Source organism: Lissotriton vulgaris, chromosome 12, assembly GCF_964263255.1.
Source record: "Lissotriton vulgaris chromosome 12, aLisVul1.2, whole genome shotgun sequence".
In the NCBI taxonomy this organism is placed as follows: Eukaryota; Metazoa; Chordata; class Amphibia; order Caudata; family Salamandridae; genus Lissotriton; species Lissotriton vulgaris.
In genome coordinates, this window is record NC_141700.1 from 9,852,000 (window position 1) to 9,877,700 (window position 25,701).

General features: G+C 49.6%; 1 protein-coding gene across 1 annotated transcript in view; it reads right to left on the bottom strand.

Annotated features, from left to right (window-relative positions):
* Nucleotides 1-25,701, bottom strand: part of ARID3A (AT-rich interaction domain 3A) — a 201,293-nt gene that overhangs the window by 163,530 nt on the left and 12,062 nt on the right. The window contains exons 2-3 of the mRNA XM_086946719.1: nt 20,767-21,893; nt 1,466-1,739 (exon numbers count right to left, since the gene is read on the bottom strand). Of these exons, the coding sequence (XP_086802845.1) occupies nt 1,466-1,739; nt 20,767-21,617 (1,125 nt within the window). The 5' untranslated portion in view covers nt 21,618-21,893. The remainder of the gene's footprint in view (nt 1-1,465; nt 1,740-20,766; nt 21,894-25,701) is intronic.

The following is a 25,701-nucleotide window of genomic DNA, read 5'->3' on the forward strand; positions in this document are numbered from 1 at the left end:
AACCACAACAATCCAGTTTAATTACACAGAAAAGAAAAAAAAAACGTGACAGCAATGAAGAGAGTGGAAAGGCTGCAGTAGAAATATGGAAGTAGTGGCCCAAAACCTTTCAGCACCTCTGCCTGAAAACATGACACCTCCCCAACCATCACCACAAAGCGGACGTATCCCTCTGCAGTAGGTAGAACTATTATCTGTGCGTTTCCACACACTGCACCCGAGGCAGGTAAATAAAAACTTGCAGTGGTGCAAGACTCCCAACAACAACACAGCTAGTGCCTAGAGGAAGAGACAACCATTCCCAGGCCACAGCGTGTGAATCACAAACAACGAGCAGAGTGGGGTGGGGTTTGCACCAGCAAAGCGTACCGCAATCCAGAATCACAGGCACCCTCTGACAAAGACCCTAGCAGGCTTCCTTCACTTGGACAGAGGTCCCCCTGGCCATCACCACAGGACCAGAGACAGTCCCCAGGGCACAGCAACCACAGCTCTTTGCACAAAATGAAGGCACCAAGACCACAAACTCATTGTCAGTGAAATTGCTCTCCCTCTCTCGCAGCTCCACCATTAAGTGAGGCCTTCCCTCGAGCCCCTGCACTCTCAAGTGTTGTTGTTCGAGGCCCACCTCCACCCGCAGGTTTCACCTGCGCCTCGACAGACTCTCTTCTTGATGGACTGAAACCTGCGAACCCCCCCCCCACCCCACCCACACCCCCAGCGCCTTGAGACCCTTACGGGTGAGTAGTCGCGCTTAACAAACACCTGATTTGAATTTCCAACCTGGTGATCTTTTAGCCAGGTCAAAAATGAGATACACAAAGTAGGCACCACCACCTTCTCAGAACTAGACCAGCAAACCGGTCACTGCACCTCGGCACTTGCAAGGCAGAAGGTAATCCCCAACCTTACACCGAACCTCAACCAGCACTTTCCTTAACATCCATTTTCAGACTCTTACATCCCCCAACAGTTTATACCTCTTTATCAGCAAACATCCCTGGAGCTACAACTCACCACGAAACATCTAAATCCCAGATCCTTCCATTCACTCCCCTTGTGAGCAACACCATCAGCCTAAATTCCAGCATTGGACGTCTTCTCCTACTCACTCTGCAGTCTTGCACACTGTACATCAATGACAGCTTACCTTACACCGCCCTCTCACCTGCAGCCTCACTACAACTCACCCCACTCATACCACTGTACCCTACTCTTCCTAACAACTGCGTCTCCCAAACATCAAATTCTCCAACTATAAATTCATGCTACTGATCCCATTCAACTACACTCCTGTCCTACGTCACCAGTCATCCTATGCACTCGCCGCAGTTGTCGTATTAGGAAACATGACTCTGGCGATCAGAAGAAACCCTGTCAATCCTCCGTCATACTCGACTCTAGTGCAGCTAACAGCGCACACACACCCCTAAGTACTGTCCCCCTGCATAGATTGGACACATACCTGTTTAAACTGCTCTTCGTATGTCCAGTCCCCATGGTCTTGAGCTTGAGGAGCGAGCTGAGAGTGTCCCAGAGGAGGAAGCCCAGATGAGAGACGCTCCAGCCCGCCGGACGGCCTTGGTGCATCGCTCCTGTAAAGCTGCGGCGTCTGTTTGAGGTCAAGAACTGGTCCCTTGCCAGGCTTGCCAGTATCCATCACAAGCCCTTCATCCAGTTCATCATCGTAGTCCTCCTCCATGTCCTCCTCAAAGTCATCCTCATCCCACTTGCGCTTCCTGGTCAAAAAGAAGCAAACGTCAAGCGAGTGGGCCGTCAGCTCATTGACATTACTTTATCAAACCCTGAAGTCTTCTCGCTGCAGCTCGGCCCTTGCCGGTACTGCATGAAAAGCATTTGCAATGCCACAGGTCTCGCATTTAGGAGAGTTTGAGCTACTGGCATTGTTAATGACAATAGCTTAAATTCTCACAAATTCAAAAGAGAAACAATTGGTTATTAATAGGCACAGACAACATTTCTGAGGATTGCTCACATTGTCTTAGAAGTTGGAAATCGAGCCCAAAGCAACTAACATTTAAGCCAATGTGTTTTTGCTCCACCTATTTTCACTCCCATCTAAAACAACCCTTTAAAATGCCTTCAGAGGCCGCAACTGCAAAGCACCAAAGCTAATTGAAAAGCAGTGGATCAAACATACCACCCTATACAAGATATTATAGAATACAGAAACAGCCTAGTGATACATTGAAAATGCTGATGAGAATATGAATGAGCGTTAGCGACAGCCTTTAATTTGGGCAAATGTAAACATTTTGTCTGAAGTTTCCTGTTTGTATAACATTCTTATTTTATCCAACACATATTCATCCAGTTGAGAGCGACCCGTCATGACTGCAAATGTCTCTATTCAATTACTTTTGGAAGAAGTCTACAACAGGCAGCAAGTCAACTAAGACACCTGCACCAAAGAGATCCATCTTACACAAGGTGACATTAACTTCACTGTTGGGCGGGGAAGACTCTTTAGGACAGGACACGTGTATCACATGATGATAGCCAAGGCGGAGGGAGGAGCTTGGTCTAGCGGCCATATTACGGTCAGGCACAATGTGTTACAGAACCAAGCATCAGAATGACAAACAGAGCAGGATGTCTGTGTATATACAGTCATAAGAAGCACATGCACATCTGCCAGTGTGTGAACTCGCTTGCGCCCTGTCAAATATACCCGTGGTTGTACTCAGCACCTTGACCTTGTGACGCTGAGGAGTCAAGGAGGTGGATTACAGAACGCCCCTCCCCCCCCCCCCCCCCCCCCCCCCGCAGTGATAACTGGTCCAGAATGACCCTGACGCTCCTGGCTGCGGAGGCTCCGGCTGGGAGGCAAAGGAGGGATTGCATTACGGGGGCATGGGCAATGGATGCCGCTGCAGCGGGTGATTGTAAGGCCCGGACACATAGGCTGCTGGTACCCGCATCCGGTACCTGTGCTGCTACTGCTAACGGTGGAAGCGGAAGTGAAGCACTAAGTCCAACCGGAAGCAATCCAGTCTCAGCAGCAACCCTTGTCAGAGGGTGTTGCAGTGACTCGTATGTGCTCCAAACTGTAGTCACATTTTCAAATCCCAAACAAATTTGGCACTTCATACACCATGAATGGTTGCTCTCTGTAAATCCACAAGCGTTTTAGTTTGTGTAATTTTATGGGAAACGTTTTTAAGTACTTTCAGTTCAGTACTGTGGCGTATTAGCCAGAGTTGCCGAATTCGAAAGGGGGAATGAATGTCTTTGCGTTGAGTTCGCGCTATATTTATTTGTACACTTTTATGAACGTTACATAAGAAATTCTGGGTACCCTCGTAGTAGAAGACAATCGGTATAGCTACAACTGTTACTTGTGGTGAGAATTGCTTATTTGTAGGGATTACCGCCATTTTAAGAGCGATAGTGTGCATCTTCCAGAGCACATTGAAGACCTGATAAGGTGCTGCATACCTTGGCCCTGGGAGCAACTAATACTGCCAAACACGAGAAAGGGGTCGAGACCGCTGTGAGTGCAATCACTGCACACTGTGGCAATACTAAACCGGGAAAACAGATGAGCTGGGACCCCCCCGTGTGCGGTGCAGGGGGAGACTGGGGACTGCGAAGCTTGCTCACATATACCTTGCAGGCACGGGGCCTGAATTGCGACAGCACTCACCCGCAGTGCCCTACAGCCTTGTGACAGTTCACACTGGCTTACATACACCCTAGTACAGATCCACCATCTTGGGAACCCTGAACCATTGACGCTGCTATAGGTAGGCTGAGATATCATAAGATGCGGACCCCCACTGGCGAAGGATTGACCCCTAACCTTGCAGAGGGTGATCATCATGGGGCGCAACAATGCCAAACAAGCAAAACTCATGTTAGAGTCTCGCAGAGCGCCGAGTACCAGCACCGCGGAGTGTACCAACCCGGACGCTACAGACAGCCAAGAGGAGGACTGGAAGTCCCTTCTTCTGAGCATGAAGCAGAGCCTGTCATCCATTGATGCCAAGATGGACGAAATGAATGCAAGAATGGACACAGTGGTGAACAAACTCGAACAACACGACCAGAGACTTACAGAAGCTGAGACCAGGGTGTCGGGACTGGAGGATAATGCTGCAGCGAACAGAGAACGGGTGCTTCAAATGGATAAACTCCTAAAAATATTCGCGGACAAGAACGAGGGTTTGGAGGCCCGATTAAGGAGGAACAACGTTCGCGTTTTGGGCCTGGTCGAATCAACAAATACAGGCAGCATGGAGGACTTTATGGAAAAACTGATCATAGATCAATTTGGCAGAGACTCCTTCTCGGCACACATGGTCACTGGCTGTGCGTCCGACCCCGGAGGCTACACCTCGCCCTATTATCATGTGTTTCCTAAACTACTGTGACAGGGATACGGTCCTCAGCTGGCACGCGAAAAATGTCAGGTACACTACGAAAATACTACACTAGCTTTCTTTCCAGACTTCACCCAAACGGTACAAGAAACTAGACGGAAATTTGCCACTGTGAAGAAAAAACTCCAACAACAAGAGATACCGTACGCCATGATGTACCCTGAGAAGCTAAAGATCACACATCGCGGACGTCAACATTACTTTACCAACCCCCAGCAGGCGGAGGACTACCTCAAGAAGAATCGCAGGGCGGCATCCGGGGGGCAACGACACGTGACCGCTCCAGATCACTGTCACCGATGTCCCAACCGGAATGAACTGTCTAAGTCTTGCGGCTGCGAATAAAGGCGGTCATGATACTGGCACAGCGGATCAACAACTCCGAACTGGTGATGTATACCTACTGACATTTCAAATGTAACTAGGTCTGCCCGGTCACTCTTCCCCACCCCACAGAAGCTACTCACCCATTCGGCGTGTGGCAGGTGGGTGTAATAGGGGTGAAGAGGAGGCATGTTGGGGCCCCTAGTGACTCCCATAACAGGTGATCCCCCAGTTAAAGTTCGGATTGACTGTTATGATGGCGAGGAGACAAATAAGAGGGGAGGGTGGGCCTAGCATACCCGGCAAGTTGAAGGAGCCGGCGTGGGTGGAGGGGGATGTATTAAGATGGATGCGCTGCACAAAGTACAGGCAATAAGGATTAACAATGTATGTTACAATGCTGATCTTTTTTGTAATGGAGTCATTAGATAAGGCAAGCAACACTCAAAATTTTAAGGTGACATCGTGGAATGTGCGTGGTCTCAATGACTCTAGGAAGCGCAGGTGAGTGCTTGGGTACTTGGACAGGCATGATATCAACATTGCCCTTCTACAAGAAACTCCCTCAATTCGCCTCGAGATGGGCCTCCCACCGGTGCTTCTCGTCTAACTCCAGTTATTCTAAAGGAGTGGCCATACTGGTCAAGCGAGGGGTGGCATTTACTCCCACAGGAATCTCCACGACCTACTCAGTACTTTTAGGGAACACTATAGCACGCTTTATTCCTCCCAAAGAGGCACCCCACTCGCTTTACCTGCCTACTTTGAGGACACTGCACTTGCCTGGCTGGGTGATACCCAGTGAAAATTCCTTACCCTAGACCTAGAACTTGACGAGATCACGGATGCTATTATGCATATGAAGTCGGGACAGGCCCCAGGGTCCGATGGACTCCCTATTGAATTTTACAAAACCTACGCTCAATTATTAGCCCCTATCCTAAAAGAAGTGTTTTATGTGGCACTAGAAGAAGGATGCATGCCCAAGACTATGAGAGAGGCCCTTATAACCTCACCGCTCAAACCAGGGAAATCCCCAGTACTGTGTGATTCATCTCTCCCCCTGTCCTTATTAAATTGTGACACCAAAATATTGGCGAAACTCCTAGCGACCCGCCTTAACCTATTGATGGAGCGGCTGGTTTTGCCCGATCAGGCGGGTTTTATACCCAATCGCTCCACATTGCACAACCTTAGAACCCTAGCTGCCGTACTACAGGATATCGATCCTACCAGCGAGGCAGTGGCGGTGTTCCTTGACGCCACTAAGGCGTTCGACTACTTGTTGGGGACATTGGAGTACATGGGAATGCCTCCTGCCTTCCTGCACTGGATACGACTGCTATACTGTTGGCCGACAGCGACGGTGCTGCTGAACGGGGCCAGATCTCCCCCCTTTAATATTTTCAGAGGCACCAGGCAGGGATACCCCTTATCCCCAATCCTCTTTGCCCTGGCCATTGAGCCTTTAGCTGCAAAACTTAGACAACATCACAATCATAGAGCACTGATCTACCCAGCCAGGCAACTGTTCATTTCCCTCTACGGGGACGATATGACATTATATGTGCATAAACCTCAGGAAAACCTAAACCCCGTTCTGCGCGAAATCACAAAATTCGGCAGAATTTCTGGCGTAAAAATTAACTGGTTCAAGTCTGCCTTACTGATAACACACAGCAACACCAATTGGACTACCCCCTACTCTGGGAATCTGATGAGTTTAACTACCTGGGCATTCGAATTTCAAGAGATAAAGAGGTACTGATGAGAGTGAACTATGGGACGGCCATTGACAAGATAACTGACATCATCACTAAATGGCTACATCTGCCACTTTCCATGGTGGGCAGAATCTCTCTTATCAAGATGGTGATATTACCCAAACTATTGTACTTGTTCACTAATATCCCATACCACCCAGGGAGGTTTTAATTCCGCACACTTAGGACCCAACATACACGGCTTAAATGGGGAGGGAAACAGGCGTGACTTAGCCTAGATACATTGATGCTCCCATATCACCACGGTGGATATGAAGTTCCCAATTTTGAACATTGTTACTATTGCGCACAAGCCCACTTCGCTGCGTTCTGGACTCACCCTCCACCATACATGGCCCACCTGGCAGTGGAAGATGGCTACATGGACCGACACCTCCGGCAGGCTATCAGTTTACACCAGTGAAAAAGAGGGAAAAGGACCCATCCACTGTCGACAGCATGGCAGCAACTCGCTCGAGTCCTGGGGAACCCCCCGTTTTTGTACTCCCCTAGGCTGTCTATATCGAACGATTCTAGATTGCAGGTGGCATGCGAGGAGATATGCCGCAGAATGCTAACTAGGCTGCAATATCACACCTGGGGGGACCTTTACACCGGGGGCCACTTTTGCTCCCTTGAGCTGGTTTTCGGAACACACACACGCACAACAATGGACACATTCTTATATACACAGCTCAGGCAAAGTATCAGAGCTATTACCCCTGCTTTTCCCGATGAGCCGGACACCTTCGCACCCCTTCCAGCCTTAATGCAACAGGAGCCCCCACCGACAAGTCATATCCCTCTTGTATAAACATATGCAGAGCGCCCCATCTGCTCACACTTTGTGAGCCAGACAGGCCTGGGATGCTGACCTCGCTGTTTCCTTAACGGATGACCAGTGGGAACTAAGCTGCGCCCAGACAGACAGAATCACAAGCAATAGCCGGCTACGCCTCATCCACTTTAAATTTCTTCACCGTCTGTACCATACCCCTGTTAAACTACATAGGTTTCACCTCAGGGACAATACACGATGTGAACGCTGCGGGGTAGAGGGGGCAGACTTTATACATCTGGCATGGACCTGCCCCAGAGTGGCAGACTAGTGGACACAGATTTTTGAGGGTTTTTCTGATATGTTGGGGGTCACGATGGCGCCATGCCCACTTATGGCCCTGTTGGGCCTGACACAAGACAGTGCTGCGGTCTATTAAAGGTTATTGGCTATGGGCTTACTCTCGGCCAAACGCCTAGTGGCGTGCCGATGGGGTAGGGGCAGAGCCCCTAAATTCAAATCCTGGATTCACACTATGTCCACTTGGCAGGACCACATACACTCCTATGCAGAACTGTTGCCCATACGATCACGGCCAAAAGAAATCTGGGGCTCACTCACTGCTTATCTCCTTCGACAGGAGGAGGACGGGGCGGAAGAGGAGGAGCGAGGGGGATCATGCTACCGATGGCTCACCCTGTGCCCCACCGCCGGCACCGGTGCGGTCACCTCTCTGGGGTTCCGAATGACTTCATTAAAGTAACTCATGGGGGCTGGAGATGTTAGGGGAACATGTTGAGTGTCCTACAATTGAGATTGGGGTGCCAGGGTGCTGGCTTGCTTATCAGTGGGGTTGTCTTTTGCCCATGTATCCGTCACATGGGTTTGCCATTACAGTCACATGTACTACGTCAGAACACTTGATTGGCCTGTTGCCTACTATGCCATTGACAGTATCTCAGTACTAGGTTTTCTTTTTCTTGCCTGTTCATAGCAAGTAAGCTGTTTAATGGATGGGAGTATGTTGTTTTTGTTCTTTATTTCTTTCTCCTTTCTATTTCATGCACAATTGTATTGAGGACACAGGAGGGTGTCATTGCTCTGTTTTTTTGTTACTCTGACAGCTACTTTGCTGCTGTTTATTACACTGATGTACCATGCTAATCATCAATAAAGGTTTTTTGAAACAAAAAAAAAAAAAAGAATTACGTATTTGCAAACTACATACTCATTACAGGTTACACATTCCGAAAAGAAGCGATGAAGATTACAGATACATGCAGGGTTGAATTGGGCACTGATACGCATTAGTGGGGCTGGTTGTTAGGAGTCCCAAAGGCAACTAGGCGGAAGAGATGCTGTGCGCGACCGAAAGACACGCCTTGCACGTGCACAATCTCCAGTCGCGGTGGGGGAGCCGGAAAGGAGACATGAAGGGGAGCAAAAAGCCTCACTGCTAGTCAAAGGCACTCGTTTAACATAAAGTGTGACACGCACCAATGAAAAGCAGAGGCGGAGCTTCCACCCCACTTCCACAAGCAACCCGACGACAATAGATCTCGCAGACCGGGCAACACATGCGCTGCGATGCTAGGCAATACCTAAAAAGGTAACCACTGGCTGGGACATCAACCGGAGCATGAGCTTCTCCATCTTTGAGATCACGGGTGGGTATTATTCACAATTTCATAATGCGTTTTCACAGCTTTGGTACAACCACCTCCTCTGTCTCCGAAAGCACAGTTTGGACATTACATCACGCCCAGTGTACACGATCTGTACTTTTATCTTCTCAACACACTCTGCAAGCAAGGCCTGGGCATTATGAGTGCCATGATTAATAAATATATATATATAAAATAATCAGGCTCAGGTATGAACAGCTCACACTCATAAGGATCAATGAAAGCATGATCAGGCCCACACAGGCTGAACATGGCCTAAGCTTTACCACATCCCCCAGCTCAGCAAACAAGGCCTTCGCCTCATCTTAATACATTTAGTGAGCACAGCCTGAGCATCATCACCACTGCAAACTAAGTGTTGAATTATGATCAGCTCGATGCGCTCAGCGAGTGGAGTGTGGAAACGATCTCACACCCAGAGAGCGCCATACTGGTACGATCCCACACAAAGCGAGCAAGGTCTCAGCATGATCCCCCTCACACTTAGCAAGCCCAACATGTACATAATCTCTCTACACTCAGGATGAATATCTTGGATAACGATCTCAAACTCAGTAAGCAAGGCTTGAGTAAGATGCCTCTAAACATAAGAAATGCGTTACTTACCTGTAACTGCAGTTATCCAGTATTAGTGTCTTTCATAGATTCACATGCCTGAATCATTCCCCGTCGTCGAGACGGGAGCCTCCGGTACATAAAAAAGTAATGTCCTAAGACATACATAAAGAGAATAGGTCTAAGGGTCTAACCTTAGTAACCTATCTAGGTCCTTATGCAGGAAGGACCAAATAGAGTAGGCTCCAGGGTCCCACCTTGGTAGCCTATCTGTGTCCTTTTGTAAAAAAAAGGACCAAAACAAAAGGAACAACCAATCAGCTACTACCTCCCTCTAGAACCTTCCTGTGAGGAGCCTCAGTCTCTCAGATTTTCGTACGCACCAAGTTGGATAGGTGTAAACCTGTAGAGAGAGGTGAGTCCTTCCAGGGGAGGCGGGAGGGTGCATGTGAATCTATGAAAGACACTAATACTGGATAACTGCAGTTACAGGTAAGTAACGCATTTCTTATCCAGTATTTGGGTGTCTTTCATAGATTCACATGCCTGAATCAGAGTAGCAAGCAATACAATATGCACATTCTGTGAAGATACAGACAGTATATTACTGCAAGAAATGAACATTTGTGACTGTAGGAAAAAAACAACAGCATACAATGTCATGCAGAATCTAGTAACAAAGAAATGTGCATACCAGTCAAGGATGGTGGGAAGTAGGAGGGCTCACCTCACTGGAATAGATGGCGAAGCACTGCTCTGCCCACTGCTGCGTCTTTCGTCAGCTCAGCGTCCAAGCAGTAGTGCCTGGTGAAGGTATGCGGGGACTTCCAGGTCGCCGCTCTACATATGTCTAGGAGTGGCACTCCAGCAAATAGTGCCGCAGACGTAGACATGGCTCTGGTGGAGTGGGCTTTGGCCCGTGAGTCCAGAGGTCTTCCTGCCTTCTCGTGGCAGAGAGTTATGGCTGAGGAGATCCATCGTGATATGCTCTGTTTAGTTAAGGGCATGCCTTTCCTAGGCCTGCTGAATGCGACAAAGAGTTGGGATGACTTCCTGAATTGTCTTGTTCTGTCAAGATAGAATTTTAGGCATCTTTGAAGGTCTAAAGAGTGCAGTGATCTCTCAGCCGGGGTAGATGGGTTCGGAAAGAATGATTTAAGAACCACCGGCTCATTAAGATGGAAGTCCGAAGGGACTTTGGGTATGAAACGTGGGTTGGTACGCAGGATGACTCTGTCCTCCTTGAATTGAAGGAATGGGTCCTGGACGGAAAGGGCCTGTAGCTCGCCTACTCTTCTGGCCGAGGTCAGAGCAAGTAGGAGGGCTGTCTTCCACGACAGGAATTTTATGTCAGACTTGTGGATAGGTTCGAAGGGATGTTTCATCAGCTGGTGAAGAACTATGTTGAGCTGCCACGTTGGAGGGACAGGTTTTGGTCTAGGGAAGGACCTAAAGAGGCCTTTCAGAAATTGCTTAATGAGTCTGTCCGCCCACAGAGAGGGGCCCCTAGAAGTTCGAGTGAACCTAGAAATCGCTGCCAAGTGGACCTTGATGGACGCATGGGCCAGGCCTGAGTGCGCCAGGTGTAGAAGGTATGGCAGGAGTTGTTGGGGAGTGACCCGGAAGGGGTGTAGACCCTCCTTTTCACACCAGATGCAGAAGCGTTTCCACTTGAGAGTATAGGTCTTTTTTGTGCTGTTAGCTCTGGCGTTGGACAGGACATCTTTGCACTCTTGTGGGATGTTTAGATGGCTGAACTCACGGTAGTCAGGAGCCAGGCTGACAATTTCAGAGGGCCCAGGTTCGGGTGGAGAACCTGCCCGTGAGACATCGTGAGCAGGGTTGGGTGACTGTGAAGACGAAGAGGTGGGTGGACGGATAGACGGTGGAGCTCCGTGTACCAGTGCTGCCTCGGCCAGGATGGGGCGATGAGGATTAGAGTGCAGGGCTCCGATTTCATTTTCCTGATTACTCTGGGTATCAGTGGGAATGGCGGAAAGGCGTAAGCAAACACGTTCTGCCAAGCTATTGAAAATGCATTCCCTAGAGTTCCTGGTTGGGGAAGCCTGCTTGCGAAGCTTGGGCATCTGGCGTTCTCCCTGGTGGCGAAGAGGTCTATCTGTGGTGTCCCCCACTTCGTGAAGATGTGGTTCAATGCACTCTCGTCTAACTCCCATTCGTGGGATAGGGACTGTTCTCTGCTGAGGGCGTCCGCCAGGACATTGTCCTTGCCTGGAACGTATTCGGCTTTGAGGGTGATGCCATGTTGTAGAAGCCAGTTCCAAACTCTCTGAGATTCTCGAGAGAGAGATAGCGAGCGCGTCCCACCCTGTTTGTTCAGGTAGTGCATAGTCGTGGTGTTGTCCGTCCTGACTAGCACTGGGGAGTTTCTGATGCGCGGGAGGAACGATTGGAGCGCCAGGAAGACCGCCCGTAGCTCTAGAATGTTGATGTGGAGCTTGGACTCCTGTGGCGACCATTTTCCGTTGGTCTGCAGTTCTTGTAGGACTGCACCCCAGCCCTCCAAGGATGCATCCGTGGTGATGATATGTGGTTGCGCCGGAAGCAGGAACGGTAGTCCTTGCGACAGGTGTTTGTCTGAAGTCCACCATTGTAGACTGTTGATTAGATGTTGAGTGACTCGTAAGCGGTCCTCGAAGGATCCCTTCGCTTGTGTCCATTGTTTTGACAGTTCTTCCTGAAGGGGGCGCATTTTTAGGCGGCAGTGAGGGATGAGAAGGATACATGACGACATCATGCCAAGGAGCGATTTGAAGAGGCGGACGGTCAGAGACTGTTTGGATGCCACTGACTTGGCCAAGGAGATGAGTTTCGACTTTCTCTCCTGTGATGGAAAGGCCTTCGTGCAATCCGTGTCCAGGGTAGCTCCTAGGAAGGTGATGACTCGAGCTGGTGTCAGGGATGACTTTTCCCTGTTGAGGGTCAGTCCAAGGCGGCGGAAAAGATGCAGACAGGCGCTGGAAGATGCAGCTGCGGCTGCTCTCGACGGAGCTTTTACCAGCCAGTCGTCCAGGTAAGGGAAGACCTGGTGTCCCTGCTGGCGGAGATAGGCTGCGACCGGAGAAAGGCATTTCGTAAAGATCCTTGGAGCAGATTTGAGGCCGAAGGGGAGTACGCGGAATTGGTAGTGTATCCCTGCGACTGCAAACCTTAGGAACTTTCTGTGACCCTTGAGGATAGGGATGTGGTAATAGGCGTCCTGTAGGTCGAGTGATGTCATGTAATCGCCTTTTTCCAGGAGTCCCAGGATCTCCTGTAGCGTGACCATTCGAAACGATTGCTTCTTGAGAAACACGTTGAGGGCTCTTAAGTCGAGAATTGGACGCCATTTCTTCCCCTTCTTGTGGATGAGGAAGAAGTGGGAATAGAAGCCCTCCCCCATCTGGGCGTGTGGAACTTTTTCTATCGCGCCTTTCTGGAGCATGGATGTTAGTTCTTGCCGAAGCAGCCGCAGGTGTCTGTGAGGACGCTTGACAGGTGGTGTCTGAGGAGGGTTTGAGAGGAATTCTAGAGAGTGGCCGAATTGAAGGAGTTGTAGAACCCACCGGTCTGTCGTTATTTGCCGCCAGTTTTGAAGGTAAAAGGAAAGCTTCCCTCCAAGTCGCAAGGGAAGCGATGGTGGAGGGGCTGGCCAATTGGAAAAGTCATTGTCGATTGCCTGCTGGTCTCTTCTGTCCTTTCCCTCTGTAGGACGATTTATTGAAGGAGGACTGACGTCCCGACTGGTTTTGGCGCTGTTGAAATTGCGTTTTACCCTGAGAGTAAGAGTAAGAGGACTTGTTTTGATAAGATCCTCTATAGGAGGATTGTCCCCTCCCCCTGTTGGCACGAAAGGACTGAGTGCGAGATTGCAGAGTGCCCAGGGCTCTGGCTGTGTCAGTGTCCTTTTTAATTGCAGTGAGGGCTTCGTCAATCTTCTCGCCGAATAGGTGATCGCCATCATAGGGCATATCTAAGATCTTGGTCTGGACCTCCTGTCTGAAAGAGGTGGCTTTAAGCCAGCCTTGGCGTCGCAGGACAGCGGCTCCCGCCAGCTGTCTGAATCCAGTCATGGCCACGTCAATGGCGCAGTCTATCAGTTCTGAGGCCGATGTTTGGCCCTCAAGGAGGAGCGAGTGTGCCTCCGCTTTAGCATCTTCCGGCAGGTCGGCAATGTAGGGCGCGATGTCCGCCCAGAGTTGGCGGTTGTAACGCCCAAGAAGGGCGATGGAATTGGCAATTTTCACCGTTGTCGCAGAGGTAGTGGAAAAGCGTTTCCCAACTGCATCTAACTTCCTGCCTTCTTTATCTGGTGGTGTCGATAAAGGTGATGCAGGGTTACGCGAGTTCTTCTGCGCCGCCTGGGTGACCACAGAGTCCGCCTTGGGGTGACCCGTGAGGCATGCTGGAGCTGAAGACGTAGCTCTGTACTTTTTATCCAGTTTGGGTACGATTACCTGTAGGGAAGCTGGAGATTGCATGAGCTGCTTGCCCTGTTTGAGTAGATAATCAATGATCGGAATCGATCTAGTAGTTTTCTTAGTTGGTTCTTTAAAGTCATAGAGGAAACATTCAGTTTCCTGAGATTCCATTGACATATGGAACCTTTTGGCAGCCCTTTCCATGAGGTTATGGAAACCTCCAATATCAGCAGGTGGAGACTCAGAAGATTGTGGCTCCGGAGAGGCTGGAGAGTGAGTAACATAGTCCTGGTCCGCATCCACGTCCGTATCATCATCTCGGACTTCCCCTTCTTCATGTTCTCTGTCCTCTTCCTCGGACGAGATAGGGTCTTGAGCAGGGTCCTGTGTCCTAGGAAGGACCAGTGGAGGGGGCCTAGGTCTTGTCCCTTGTGCAGGAACGGGCACAGATGGCTGCGGGGTTGGTGGGACAGTAGGGGTGGCTTTCTGCGGAAACCGCAGTTTGTAGTCTTGGACGAGAAAGCTCAAGTCTGCAACCAATGAGGCCGGCAAGCACACCATTGGGGTCACCTGGGTGTGGACTTGGGTAGGCACTACTGGAGGGGTCGATTCCTCAACCTCCTGCTCTTCGTCCGTACTCTGGCACTTGACAATTAGGTCGGAAGGACTAGTGGCTTGGGTAAACTCCTCCTCCTCCTCCGGCTCCTGGTCCTGTAAGAAGCAGGATGGTGTCAGCTGTTGGACCTTACTAGGTGAGGTCATCTCCGGAGTGATCTGCCTTTTGGTGATCCTAATGGAGACATGGGAAGTCTGAGCGTCCATTGCGTGTGACAAGAGCTCGGATTCTTTCCAGGTACCAGTAGCCGTCGGTATAGTCTTCGTCGACGGTGCATCCGTCGACGACCCTCTCGTCGACGGAGCTTTAAGCAGCGTTTCCTTCGTCGACTGCTTCGTCGTCGGCGCCGCCGTCGACGGAGCGCCCTTCGTCGACGGAGTGTCCCTCGTCGACGGCTTCGTCGACGGTGTGACTTTCGTCGACGGTGTCGTCGTCGACGTCTTCGTCGACGGTGCTGTCGTCGACGCCCTCGTCGACGGTGCCGTCGTCGATGTCCTCGTCGACGGTCTTGTCGTCGACGGTGCGGAGGATGAAATCGGTCGTCCTGCTGACGACGAGTAGGTTAGAGTCGTCGATGAGGAGGACGCCGACGATGCCATCGTCGTCGATACCGTCGTCGTCGATGTTGAGACGGTTTTAGGCGATGAGGTGGTCGCCGATTGCGCCGTCGTCACCGTAAGCAGTGGTTGCTTCCTAGGGACAGGAAGGTCCTTGCTAGATACGGCAGGCTTGCCCTCTGAAGCCTTTTTAGACCTCTTAGGAGGGGTCGCTGAGTGGCCAGGCGAGGAAGCCCTAGGCCTCTTCAGGGAAAGTTGTGAGGCGACCGACATGCTCCCACCCTCGGAAATGAGGTCGGTCGGTTTGTCTTTGAGCCTGTTCAGCCAGATAAGAAGTCTCCCTTCCCGGTCTTTCTGGGTTTTGACGGAGAACTTACGGCAAATCTTGCAGTCGATGGTCTTGTGGTGAGGGTAGAGGCAATACAGGCATTCCTCATGTTCGTCGTCCACGTGGAGCCTTAGTTTACCACAGGAGGCACAGGGACGGAAAAGTGCTCTTTTCTTGACGTCAGCCATAGTAGAAAGTCGAAAAAACTGTGAAGTTTGGAGAAAATACGATATTCCTGAGGAGAACTCAGGTGGAGACTCCCTAGCACAACGTGCGGTAGAAAATCTGAGAGACTGAGGCTCCTCACAGGAAGGTTCTAGAGGGAGGTAGTAGCTGATTGGTTGTTCCTTTTGTTTTGGTCCTTTTTTTTACAAAAGGACACAGATAGGCTACCAAGGTGGGACCCTGGAGCCTACTCTATTTGGTCCTTCCTGCATAAGGACCTAGATAGGTTACTAAGGTTAGACCCTTAGACCTATTCTCTTTATGTATGTCTTAGGACATTACTTTTTTATGTACCGGAGGCTCCCGTCTCGACGACGGGGAATGATTCAGGCATGTGAATCTATGAAAGACACCCAAATACTGGATAAGTGCAGCTTGGGGAGCACAGTTTAAGTGTCATGTCCTTACATGCAGCAAACGTAGCTTGGGTACGATGTCCCTACACAGAACGTCTGAAGCATGAATAAGATACCCCTACAAGCATGAGCGCATCTTGGGTACGATAACCCTACACGTAGCAAGCGCAGCTTGGGTACGATGCCCCTACTTGCAGCGAGTGCAGTTTCGGTACAATGCCCCTACACGCACAAGCGCAGCTTGGTTACGATGCCCATACACACATGAGCGCAGCTTGGGTAAGATGCCCCTACATGCATGAGCGCAGCTTGGGTACAATGTCACTCCATGCATGACTACAGCTTGTGTACGATGCCCCTATATGCATGAGCGCAGCTTGGGTACAATGTCACTCCATGCATGAGTACAGCTTGTGTACAATGCCCCTACATGCAGCGAGCACAGCTTAGGTACAATGCTTACGGCTAGAGCAGTCGACCTCGAAGCTGGGGAACAGGGTTCGAGTCTCAACAACGACTCACCCTGTGATTGTTGGCAAATCACTTCATCTCCCATGCCTAACAAAAATGAATGTGTCCTTCTGTAACGAAACTGGTGCTCATGCAGCGAGTGCAGCTTGGGTACAATGCCCCTACATGCACAAGCGCAGCTTTGGTACAACGTTGCTACACACAGCGAGCACAGCTTGAGTAAAATGTTCGTACAAGCAGCAAGCGCAGCTAGAGTACAATGTCCCTACATGAAGTCAGCACAGCTTAGATAAGCTATCCGTCCATGGAGAGAGCCCAGCTTGGATATAACACACTCAAGGAGCAAAGCTTGGGAACAGTTTGCTCATACTCCATGAGCAAGGTCTGCGCATAATCTTCTACCCCTCAGTGAGCACTCTGAACAAGTAAACCATCTATCGTTATGTTCCAACAACACCTTTTGGCATGCGTCACCCATCATGGATTATGTTCCGGAGTTGTTTCGTGTGGTATGTTATACAAGTGGTCTTATGTTTGACCCAAAAAAATACTTTACTTTTTCGTTAGATTACTCATTTCAACACGTTTGGCCGATATTGCATGCACCACCGAGCAGTCTGCGCTCCACTAAGGATCCTTTTGCATGGCACAGCAAGCACCTGATCTCGCTCTATGCTGATGTTGCATTGTTCTATGTTCTGTCTACGAGTGAGGCTCTAACGCAATTGCTGAGGTTAATGAACCAGTTTACAACTTATTCAGGGCTGCGCATGAACAGGCGTAAATCCCTGGAGTTCCCCCTATCAGGACTGAGAGAAAGCGAGGCTGGGAGCTGCCTAGCCTGGGATTGAGATGGGAGACAGGCCATTTTAGATACCTAGGGGTGCAGGTGTCTCATGAGGATGCCAAGTTGTTCCAACGAAATATGAATACGGTGGTTGAGGCACTCCGTTGAATTTTGGAATACGCTGCCGCTGTCCCTAATGGGTAGAATAGCTGTGGCAAAGATGGTGATGCTGCCGAGATACCTATATGCCTTGCAGAATGCGTTGTGCCCGATTCCAGCGAAAGAATTTCAGCAAATGAATCCTCTCCTGTTGACCCTGCTTTGGACAGGAAAGCGTAGTACAGTTGCACTGTGGGTACTTCAGAAGCGGTAAGAGGAGGACTGGGAGTACCCAGATTCGATCTTTATTATTATGCGGCGCACCTCCAGCATGCTGGTTGGATGAGGGTGATTATTGGGAAAAGCGTTTACTTGCCGGGCGAGTGCAGCCAAAGGATCTCCCTGTGATTTTGATGGAGCGTGCTGGGGCGAGTGCAGAGCTGACGTATGTGGTTAGGCAAACGACCTGCTTGTGGCAGAAAGCTGTGGACTAAGTGCTGGGGCGGGCTCCCTTCCATCTGGAATTGTACATCTGGCAGTTAGTCCCTGTGCGCAGGATGGTGGAGAACATGTCTTTCCAGGCACGGAGAGAGGGTAGCTGCATGGTATTGGCAAATGTATATATTAATGACACCTACCTTACGTTCGAACAGGCGTGTGAAGGGTTTGGCCTGGGACAGGGGCAACATCTTCAATGTGCTGGCCTGATGGAAGTGGCTAATGTGACATGGCCCGTGTATCCAGATATGCCCCAAGAACACTGAGACTTTGGATATATTGCTAACATGTGGCGGTGGGCGCAGATTGGTGTCTTTGTTGTACAAGGCCATGAGGGCGGAACCGGGATCTTTGGCTCTTAGAGCGTGGGATGCATGGACGGCGGATTTGCAGGTGCTGTTGCTGGTGAGAGTATGCATGCTAACGTGTAAGGGGTCTTGCAATGCCCAGTTGAAGTTGCTGCACTATAATTTCTTGCAACGGGTGTACATGACTCTGGCGAGGCTCCATCGTATATATTCCTCCGGTTCGCATGAATGTCATGGAGCCCATGCGGGGTACATGCATCTGGCGTGGGAATATCCATAAGTTCATTAGTATTGGATTGATGTAGCGCGGCTCCGTGGAAGGGTGGGAATCGTGCTGGAAGCTATGCCTGAGCAGTGCCTTTTAGGGTTGGTACCGCAACGCAAGAAGAGGAAAATATTACTACAACTATCGCTGGTGCTGGCTAAATGGAGGGTTGCCATTTGCTGGATGGGTGAGCGGGCCCTCTCTTTTGTGAATTGGATGAGAGATGTGGGAGAGTGGTTACTGCAGAGGAACTGCATATGAAGGCCTGCTGCAGGGACGAAAAGTTGGAGGAGGACATAGCAAGTTGGAGAGAGTTATTTAGATAATTGTTGAATCCAGCTGGGTTAGGTAGAGAACAGACTAGTGAGTCCGATTGTGACAATAGTATGTAAACGTTGGTGCTGGTGTCAACCCTATTTCTACATGATACTAAGCCATGTAAAGTGCATTCAACTGTGCTAAGTGCTTGGGGCTCGAATGTGTGAAGTGAGAATAAGTCGATGGATATTATCTTGAAGGATTCTGTATATGATCGCTCAAGTTGTTGTGAAAATTTTATAAAGTTTCTTTAAAAAAAAAAAGAGGATCCTTTTGCATAAGACTCTAAATATAGCCTCCTAGTTAAGCAATAACGTGACTGCTGCCATTAGTGTTCCATCGGCCACCTCAGAGAGCAAAGGGAAATCCTTGGCACATTTTTGTTCTAGAATGACCAACTCTGAAAGTCTTTTATAATCCCCTTAGTGAAGGGGGGAGGGGAGTGGGGGGTCGTCAAGGAAAGAAAGTTTTACCATGAAAAAGGCAAAGGAGACAAGAGTTTACAAAGGGACCAAGCCTCTCGAACTATCCATTAATGTCTAAGAAATAGACATGGCCAGGGAATTACAAACACTTGTAAGGAATGGCCTCACACACAGCCCTGGGTGTCAAGCGGACACTGGTAAGACACAGGTGACCATCTTGGAGCAGCAGCAGGCGGAGAGCTTTGACGAATGTGTGACTCCAAGACTCCAAGACTCCCCTAGTCGTACTCATCCATGCGGCTCTCCTAAGCTCACTCTAGAGACCTCTCAGATCTACTGAATAAGCAAACTTATCTCCAACAGGAACAGAAAAGTGGGGATTGGGAGTATGCTTGGTGATTCTGGATTGTTTGTAGACTTGAAAAGTAGGGATATCTGTCCTGGCGAAAGCCATTGACCCTGTTCTTCCGGCTGAAACATGTTGATCCACTAAATGCAGGAGCAATAGCCATTCCCATGCATCCTGCATGTTTTTAACCATCTCGCTGCTTTTCCACTACTAGGATACCATTCCCCACCTTCATGCACAAGCACTCCCTGCCAAGGCAGGGGCCTGTCTGCATTGGAGAGCGTGGGTGGCCAATAAGCGTGACACAGGGTGGTGAGGGAGGCATTCCTTACAAATATTTGTAATGACATGGTGTCTAGTCTATGACTTAAATATTTATGGACTCCGGGGTCCCCAACATATGGGTAATTCCCAACACCATGACCCTTCGTCAACTTTAGTGTCTCGTTCACCCACCTTTGATCAGCACTCTGAGCTTCCCTCCCCTGCTCAAGAAGTGCTTTGTAGCTACGTCAAAGTTGCTTTGGTGTGCAACAAAAACAAATCAAAAAGGATGGATTTCACATTATCAACTCCCGAAACGACGCAGGGGGGTGGACTGCTGTGCGGCTCCGGAGGAACGCCTCTGAGGCCAGGGGTGGCATGAAAAGTTCGAGAAGATATGGGGCAAGTGGTAACATCTACTGTTTTGAAGTCTGTGTCAGCTTCTCCTTCCTACAAATGTTTTTTCCCTCTACAGGACACATTGTGCTCATGGACGATTTCTTTGGCTTGTGCCTCCTATTGTCCAAAGGTGATGAGTTTTTCTATACTTTGTATTTCTTGGCTGCCTTTCTTTTTTTCTCAGTATTGGAAAAGTCAATAAAAATTGATTATCAAAAAAAAAAGCAATCCCCGAAACACTGACCAACATTAATATCCCAAAATAGGACAAGGGCTCCCAAAATATCAAGGTGAGTGAACATTCACAATGATGGACTCCGCTGAGATGATATTTGAGCCAATGCAATCCTGGTGATAAGTGGTAGGTCACCATTTCAAGTGTGATGACGCAGTACAACATCAAATAAATTAAATGCCTCCACAGGGCTATTGTGAGGTTTCCATGCTGCAGCAAGAGTTGAGACTGCATGGTGCGGTGCAGCTTTAGATTCTGTAGGCGGCACAGTGGGCATGATTTATGCTGCAATTTGAGTTGTACCCTCATTCCGCCCCAGTTTAGGCCCTGCACTTACCGCTCGTCCTCGTCTTCTTCGGACCCCCCGTCCTGTAAGCGGTCCTCAGCATAGGAGTCCCTGTCTTGCTCGTCATCCTCAGAGCCAAGGCTCTCTTCTGACACCCCTGGGCTGGACTGCTGGCTGAGTCCTGCAGCAGCTGCCCTCATAGCAGCTAAGGCGGCCACTTGTGCACGCTGGATACGCACCGCCTCTGGCTCACACTCATCCGAGGCCCCTCTGCTTCCGAGGGAAAGGTTCAGCCCCCCAGGGTGGCCGGGCTGGGAGTAGTTCTGGTTAGCGGAGGAAGGGCTGGTGCGAGGCGCGTGTTGTTCTCTCTGTAGCTCCTGCTGTGGCGCTTGTCTAGCCTGCGGCTCCTGCTGTGGCGCTTGTCTAGCCTGCGGCTCCTGCTGTGGCGCTTGTCTAGCCGGCGGCTCCTGCTGTGGCGCTTGTCTAGCCGGCGGCTCCTGCTGTGGCGCTTGTCTAGCCGGCGGCTCCTGCTGTGGCACTTGTCTAGCCGGCGGCTCCTGCTGTGGCACTTGTCTAGCTTGCAGTTCTTGCGCTGGCAGGTGTCTAGACTGTGGCTCCTGCTGCTGCTGCCAGGTCTGCAGTTCCTGCTGCAGCGCTTGGCGGGCCTGCAGTTCCTGCTGCGGTTGCCTTGTCTCCAGTTCCTGCTGCTGGCGCGCCTCAAGCTCCTGCTGCAGCCGGGCTCGCTGCTGTCTCTGCAGGTTTTCCATCACTGCTTGTAGTTTCATGGCTCGGGGGCGGCCAGTAGGCTGGCACTGCCGCACGGCCTGGGCCTCCTCCTCCCTTATTCTTCCAGCTTTTGATGCCACCACAGGAGCAAGCGGAGGAAGGCCCAGGTGTCTCATGTGCACATGTGGCAGGAGCGGACTAACTCCAGAAATGGGAGCAGCAAAGGAGCAGAGCAGTCTGCAGGACCAGTGGTGCCACCAGCAGCGGCTTCAATCACACCCTGAAGGGGCTTCTTTCAGCTGTGGCAAGAGTCCTGCACATGGCCACCAGTGGCTCAATTAACTCCAGGTGTCCCCAGAATTCTGCTCAGTACTTCCGTAGCAGGTCACTGCACCGCTGCCGAGTGCAGCCAGAGAAGGTCCACTGAGGAGGGCACATCCAGGTCTTCACACCTATGGACAGGGAGAAACAAAGAGACATGAAAGACTGCACCCCAGCATAACATCGAAGACTCTCCTGCAGCACGGACAACCCACCCAAGTCTGCATGAACCCTGGGGTGCACTCCCTCGAGGCTGTGACGCGGCCATGAGAATTGTGCGCCTGCCAGGCCCCTTCTTACTAGCAGAAACAGGGTGCAATTCAATATATCAGCAGAAGGGCCTGAAAAAAGGACTGAGGGCCATGCTTACTTCCAGGTTCCTACAACACTCACCGCAAGTTCTTTTGGTTCTACCTAAAGAATCTGTGGCACCAGTCTCCTTATATCTTTGTCACTTCAGTTCGGCTAGGTCGACCTATTTTATGATGATGTTCTATCTTGCAAGACAGCGAAGAGCCCTCCCAGTGCTCCAGCACCGGGAAAGAACTGGCTGCACCTCCCATTGCTCGTGGAACTCAAACAGACAACGTTCCCCAAAGAAAGAGAGCGCTCCAAAGCCTTCACCCTGTACTCACAGACCCAAGTTAAACTGCAGTTTGTCTCACCGTCTCCTAATGGATTTTCTTTCACCTAAATTGCCAAACGATTTATGTAACATTAATCCTTCTACATCAAGACCCCAAATGTCAAAAACTTTTGTGGGGATTTGAGCGAAGTGCGAACCCTTTAGCCACATCCTGTCCCTATTTCTTTCTTGTATCCTCAACATAAGGGTATTTTTCCATAGCCACATTCCACTCTTCATGCATAAATCTCTTCCTTACACCTTCTTCCTACCAGGCTGGCCAAATGCTACTCTATTTACTGTAGTAACCGTGTCTGCGCCAAACCCAAAAAAAAGTTTATCCTCTCGCAATATCCACAAAGGTGGTGACTTTGATCCCTCCAGTTACAGCTGTATGGTCACTACAGTAGCAAAATCATTTATTTTGTCTTGCTGATAACTCTTAAGCAGTTCAACAGAACTTCTCAAAAGACGCATCAACTTACATTTTTTCAATTTTGTTTGCACGTTGTGAGGGGGTGGGGTACAGTACGGGTTAAAAAGTGTAATTGGCAGGGGGCTTGGGGAAAGGTCCTTAAATATTAATTCTCAATTTTAGCTTCTATAGGCAGATGACAATGAGCGAAAGCCAAGTACTACAGGAAATATTGGCACTTAACTTGGTATGTGCAGAGACCAGCTACATCAATGTGCTTTTCCAGATCTGCGGTCAACCTATTCAGCCATTTTTCACTGAGTTTAAACTGAAAATATACCCTTACCGGAGAGGAAATTGAGGATTTCTATTACGTGTGTTTGGAATTGAACAGACTTTCAGGGCTGAAGAGCTAGACCCATCACATTTTATACAGTTCGCAGACAGGGCTGCAAACCCTGTGGCAAAAACGATTGTAGTGGGAAGGTGGACCGTTCCCTTCCGAGAAGGGGGAAGAGGGAAGAGGGAATGCCTCATTGGAAAACCATCTTCCCTCCCAACAAGCGTTTGAGTGCGGGTTTCACAGATTTCTACAAGAAATTATATATTTTCCCATTAGGTCTAAAATTTAGAGTGACGCAAATATACTGTACCAAACGCAAGGCAGTGAGGACAAAGTAAAGTCTGCACTATAGTCACTGTTCGTTACTTTTCTTGAAAATTTCCAAAGACGTGCATCTCTCCGTAGCCCACAGCTCCTGGCCACAATCCTCAATATAAAATTGCAAAATGGAAAGGAACGTCTGGTAGTAATACCATTATCAGCAATTTATTATTGTATTTCTTCAACAGTCAGCAGGCCAAGTTCCAAAAGAATATTCCAAAATGTTTGCAGATGAATCATATATTACATTTCATGAAGTCTTTTCAAGGCGGAGCTAATCAAAAGGACCTTGAACTGCACCATGAACTCTTTGGTCAAGGCTTTAGCTCCAAGAGCTAAAGCCTTGACATTTTACATTTACAAGAGATCACTCATGCAAGGATCAGCCTCTGCCTAGACCCAAGCACCCACCTTTGCCTAGACCCAAGTGCCCGCCTTTATCTCTCTCGCTGCTTCACTTTAAGAGTACAGCCTCTTCTTCGACCACCAAATCGGTTTGGGCCAGGAAGTAACATGGATCTTCCTCAGTCACCACATGGTCACCGTCGACACAGAGCCATAGCACTCCTGCTACCAGGCAGAACTCAGCATCAATGTATAATACTACAAAGTCTGTAGCATCGTGGAAGGAATGTCTTTCTACTTTACACAAAGACTTCACACGGTCTCCTCTTCAAAGCTTATCTCTGTGCTGCAAAGAACCTCAACAATCAAGTGAATCTTTACAGGCGACACTCAGCTCACCTCAGAGCTGGAAAATCCAACAAACCTCGACTCGTGCTCCCTGGACCAGTACCTCCAAGAAGTAAACCTGTGCCTGCTACCTGTAACTCAAAGAGATTCTCACCTGTGGTGACTGCGTAAAGCATCATCCTACTGCTACCAGGCCTAGGGAAATTCGGGACATCTAAAACCACTGCCATGGGGGTGAGGAACCTCAGAAGGACCATGAACGCCAGCCCACCCACAGCACCTCGGTTAAAGCAAGTGATCAAAAGTACCATCCACACCATGGAAGCCTGGTGACGCATCTTCAGTAATCTAGGATTCCCTCGCAGGGTTCCGGCCCCTAACGCCCTAGTCCTGTCACATCTACCAGGCTGTACCAGGGGGACCCCTCTCCTACTGCACATACTCCAGAATGTAGCTGCCAGGCTACGGCTATACTTACCTGGCTTCATATATCCAGCTCTGACAGCTATACATTAGTTACTGATGGCCAAACATACCTCAACAAAGCCTCTCTGCATTTCCCACCTGGCTTTCTGCTGCGACCCCCCCTCCAAAGTAAAACCAGGACACTGCTCCCACTGCGTTCCAGACTAGATTGGCTCTGGACCATCCCTTCCTTCAGGAATCTGGCACCAGCAGCACTTGCTTCTCGGTCCAGATGACCAGTCTCTAAAAGTCACTCCAGGCAACAATGAAGAAAATCCACAGCCAGCTTCAGTTCTGGAGAGCAGTCAAGACCAGGCTTATGCAGAGGAAGAGATTGGGGTGCTGCAGATAACATATCATCTTACATGACTTCTTCACGCCAATCTGAAAGGTTCAAGCGCTGCTCGTAACCTCATGTCCCACACTCTACTCGCACTTCCCATTCAAGCCAGACTACAAACAAGCATGCTACCAGCCATCCTTGACAACAGGATGCCCTTGAATTGACCACCCTGAAGCGCTTGGGTTTTCAACAGGCTTTTGAAGAGCTATATAAAAACTACCAAATGGAAAAAAAAGCTTGGCGACAAAGATAGCAGCAACGCTACTGGAATCCGGGTGACAGCAACAGCACATAGAAGAAAAACAGCCAGAAGCCAGTTGAAACAACACTGTATAGCATGAAAGTTCCTCAAACAAGGAGAGATTCTCGGATATAGAAAAATTGCCAGAACCAAGTACATTCAGAGGATTAGGAGTGGGGTGCATTTGTAAAACATAACGTGCGGATCTAAAACCTGCTCAACCACATAACAGCTAATCCAGTTATTTCATTCTGTTTTGCTTCTATTAAAGGTGTGTCAGGGGTGGGAGGAGAGGAAGGGTGAAATGGGCGGGCAGCTAATACACCTGCAATATGCAACTTGGTTAAAAAGAAGTAATTTGCAGGGGATTACACTGAAGGTTTTTGTAGGGTTTAGGGAAGATGCAAACAGAGGCGGCCCCTTCAACATATTGTATTGACAGCCTCGTTCTTTGCCACCAACCCAGCCCCCTCCCACCCGACCACCAAGTGCT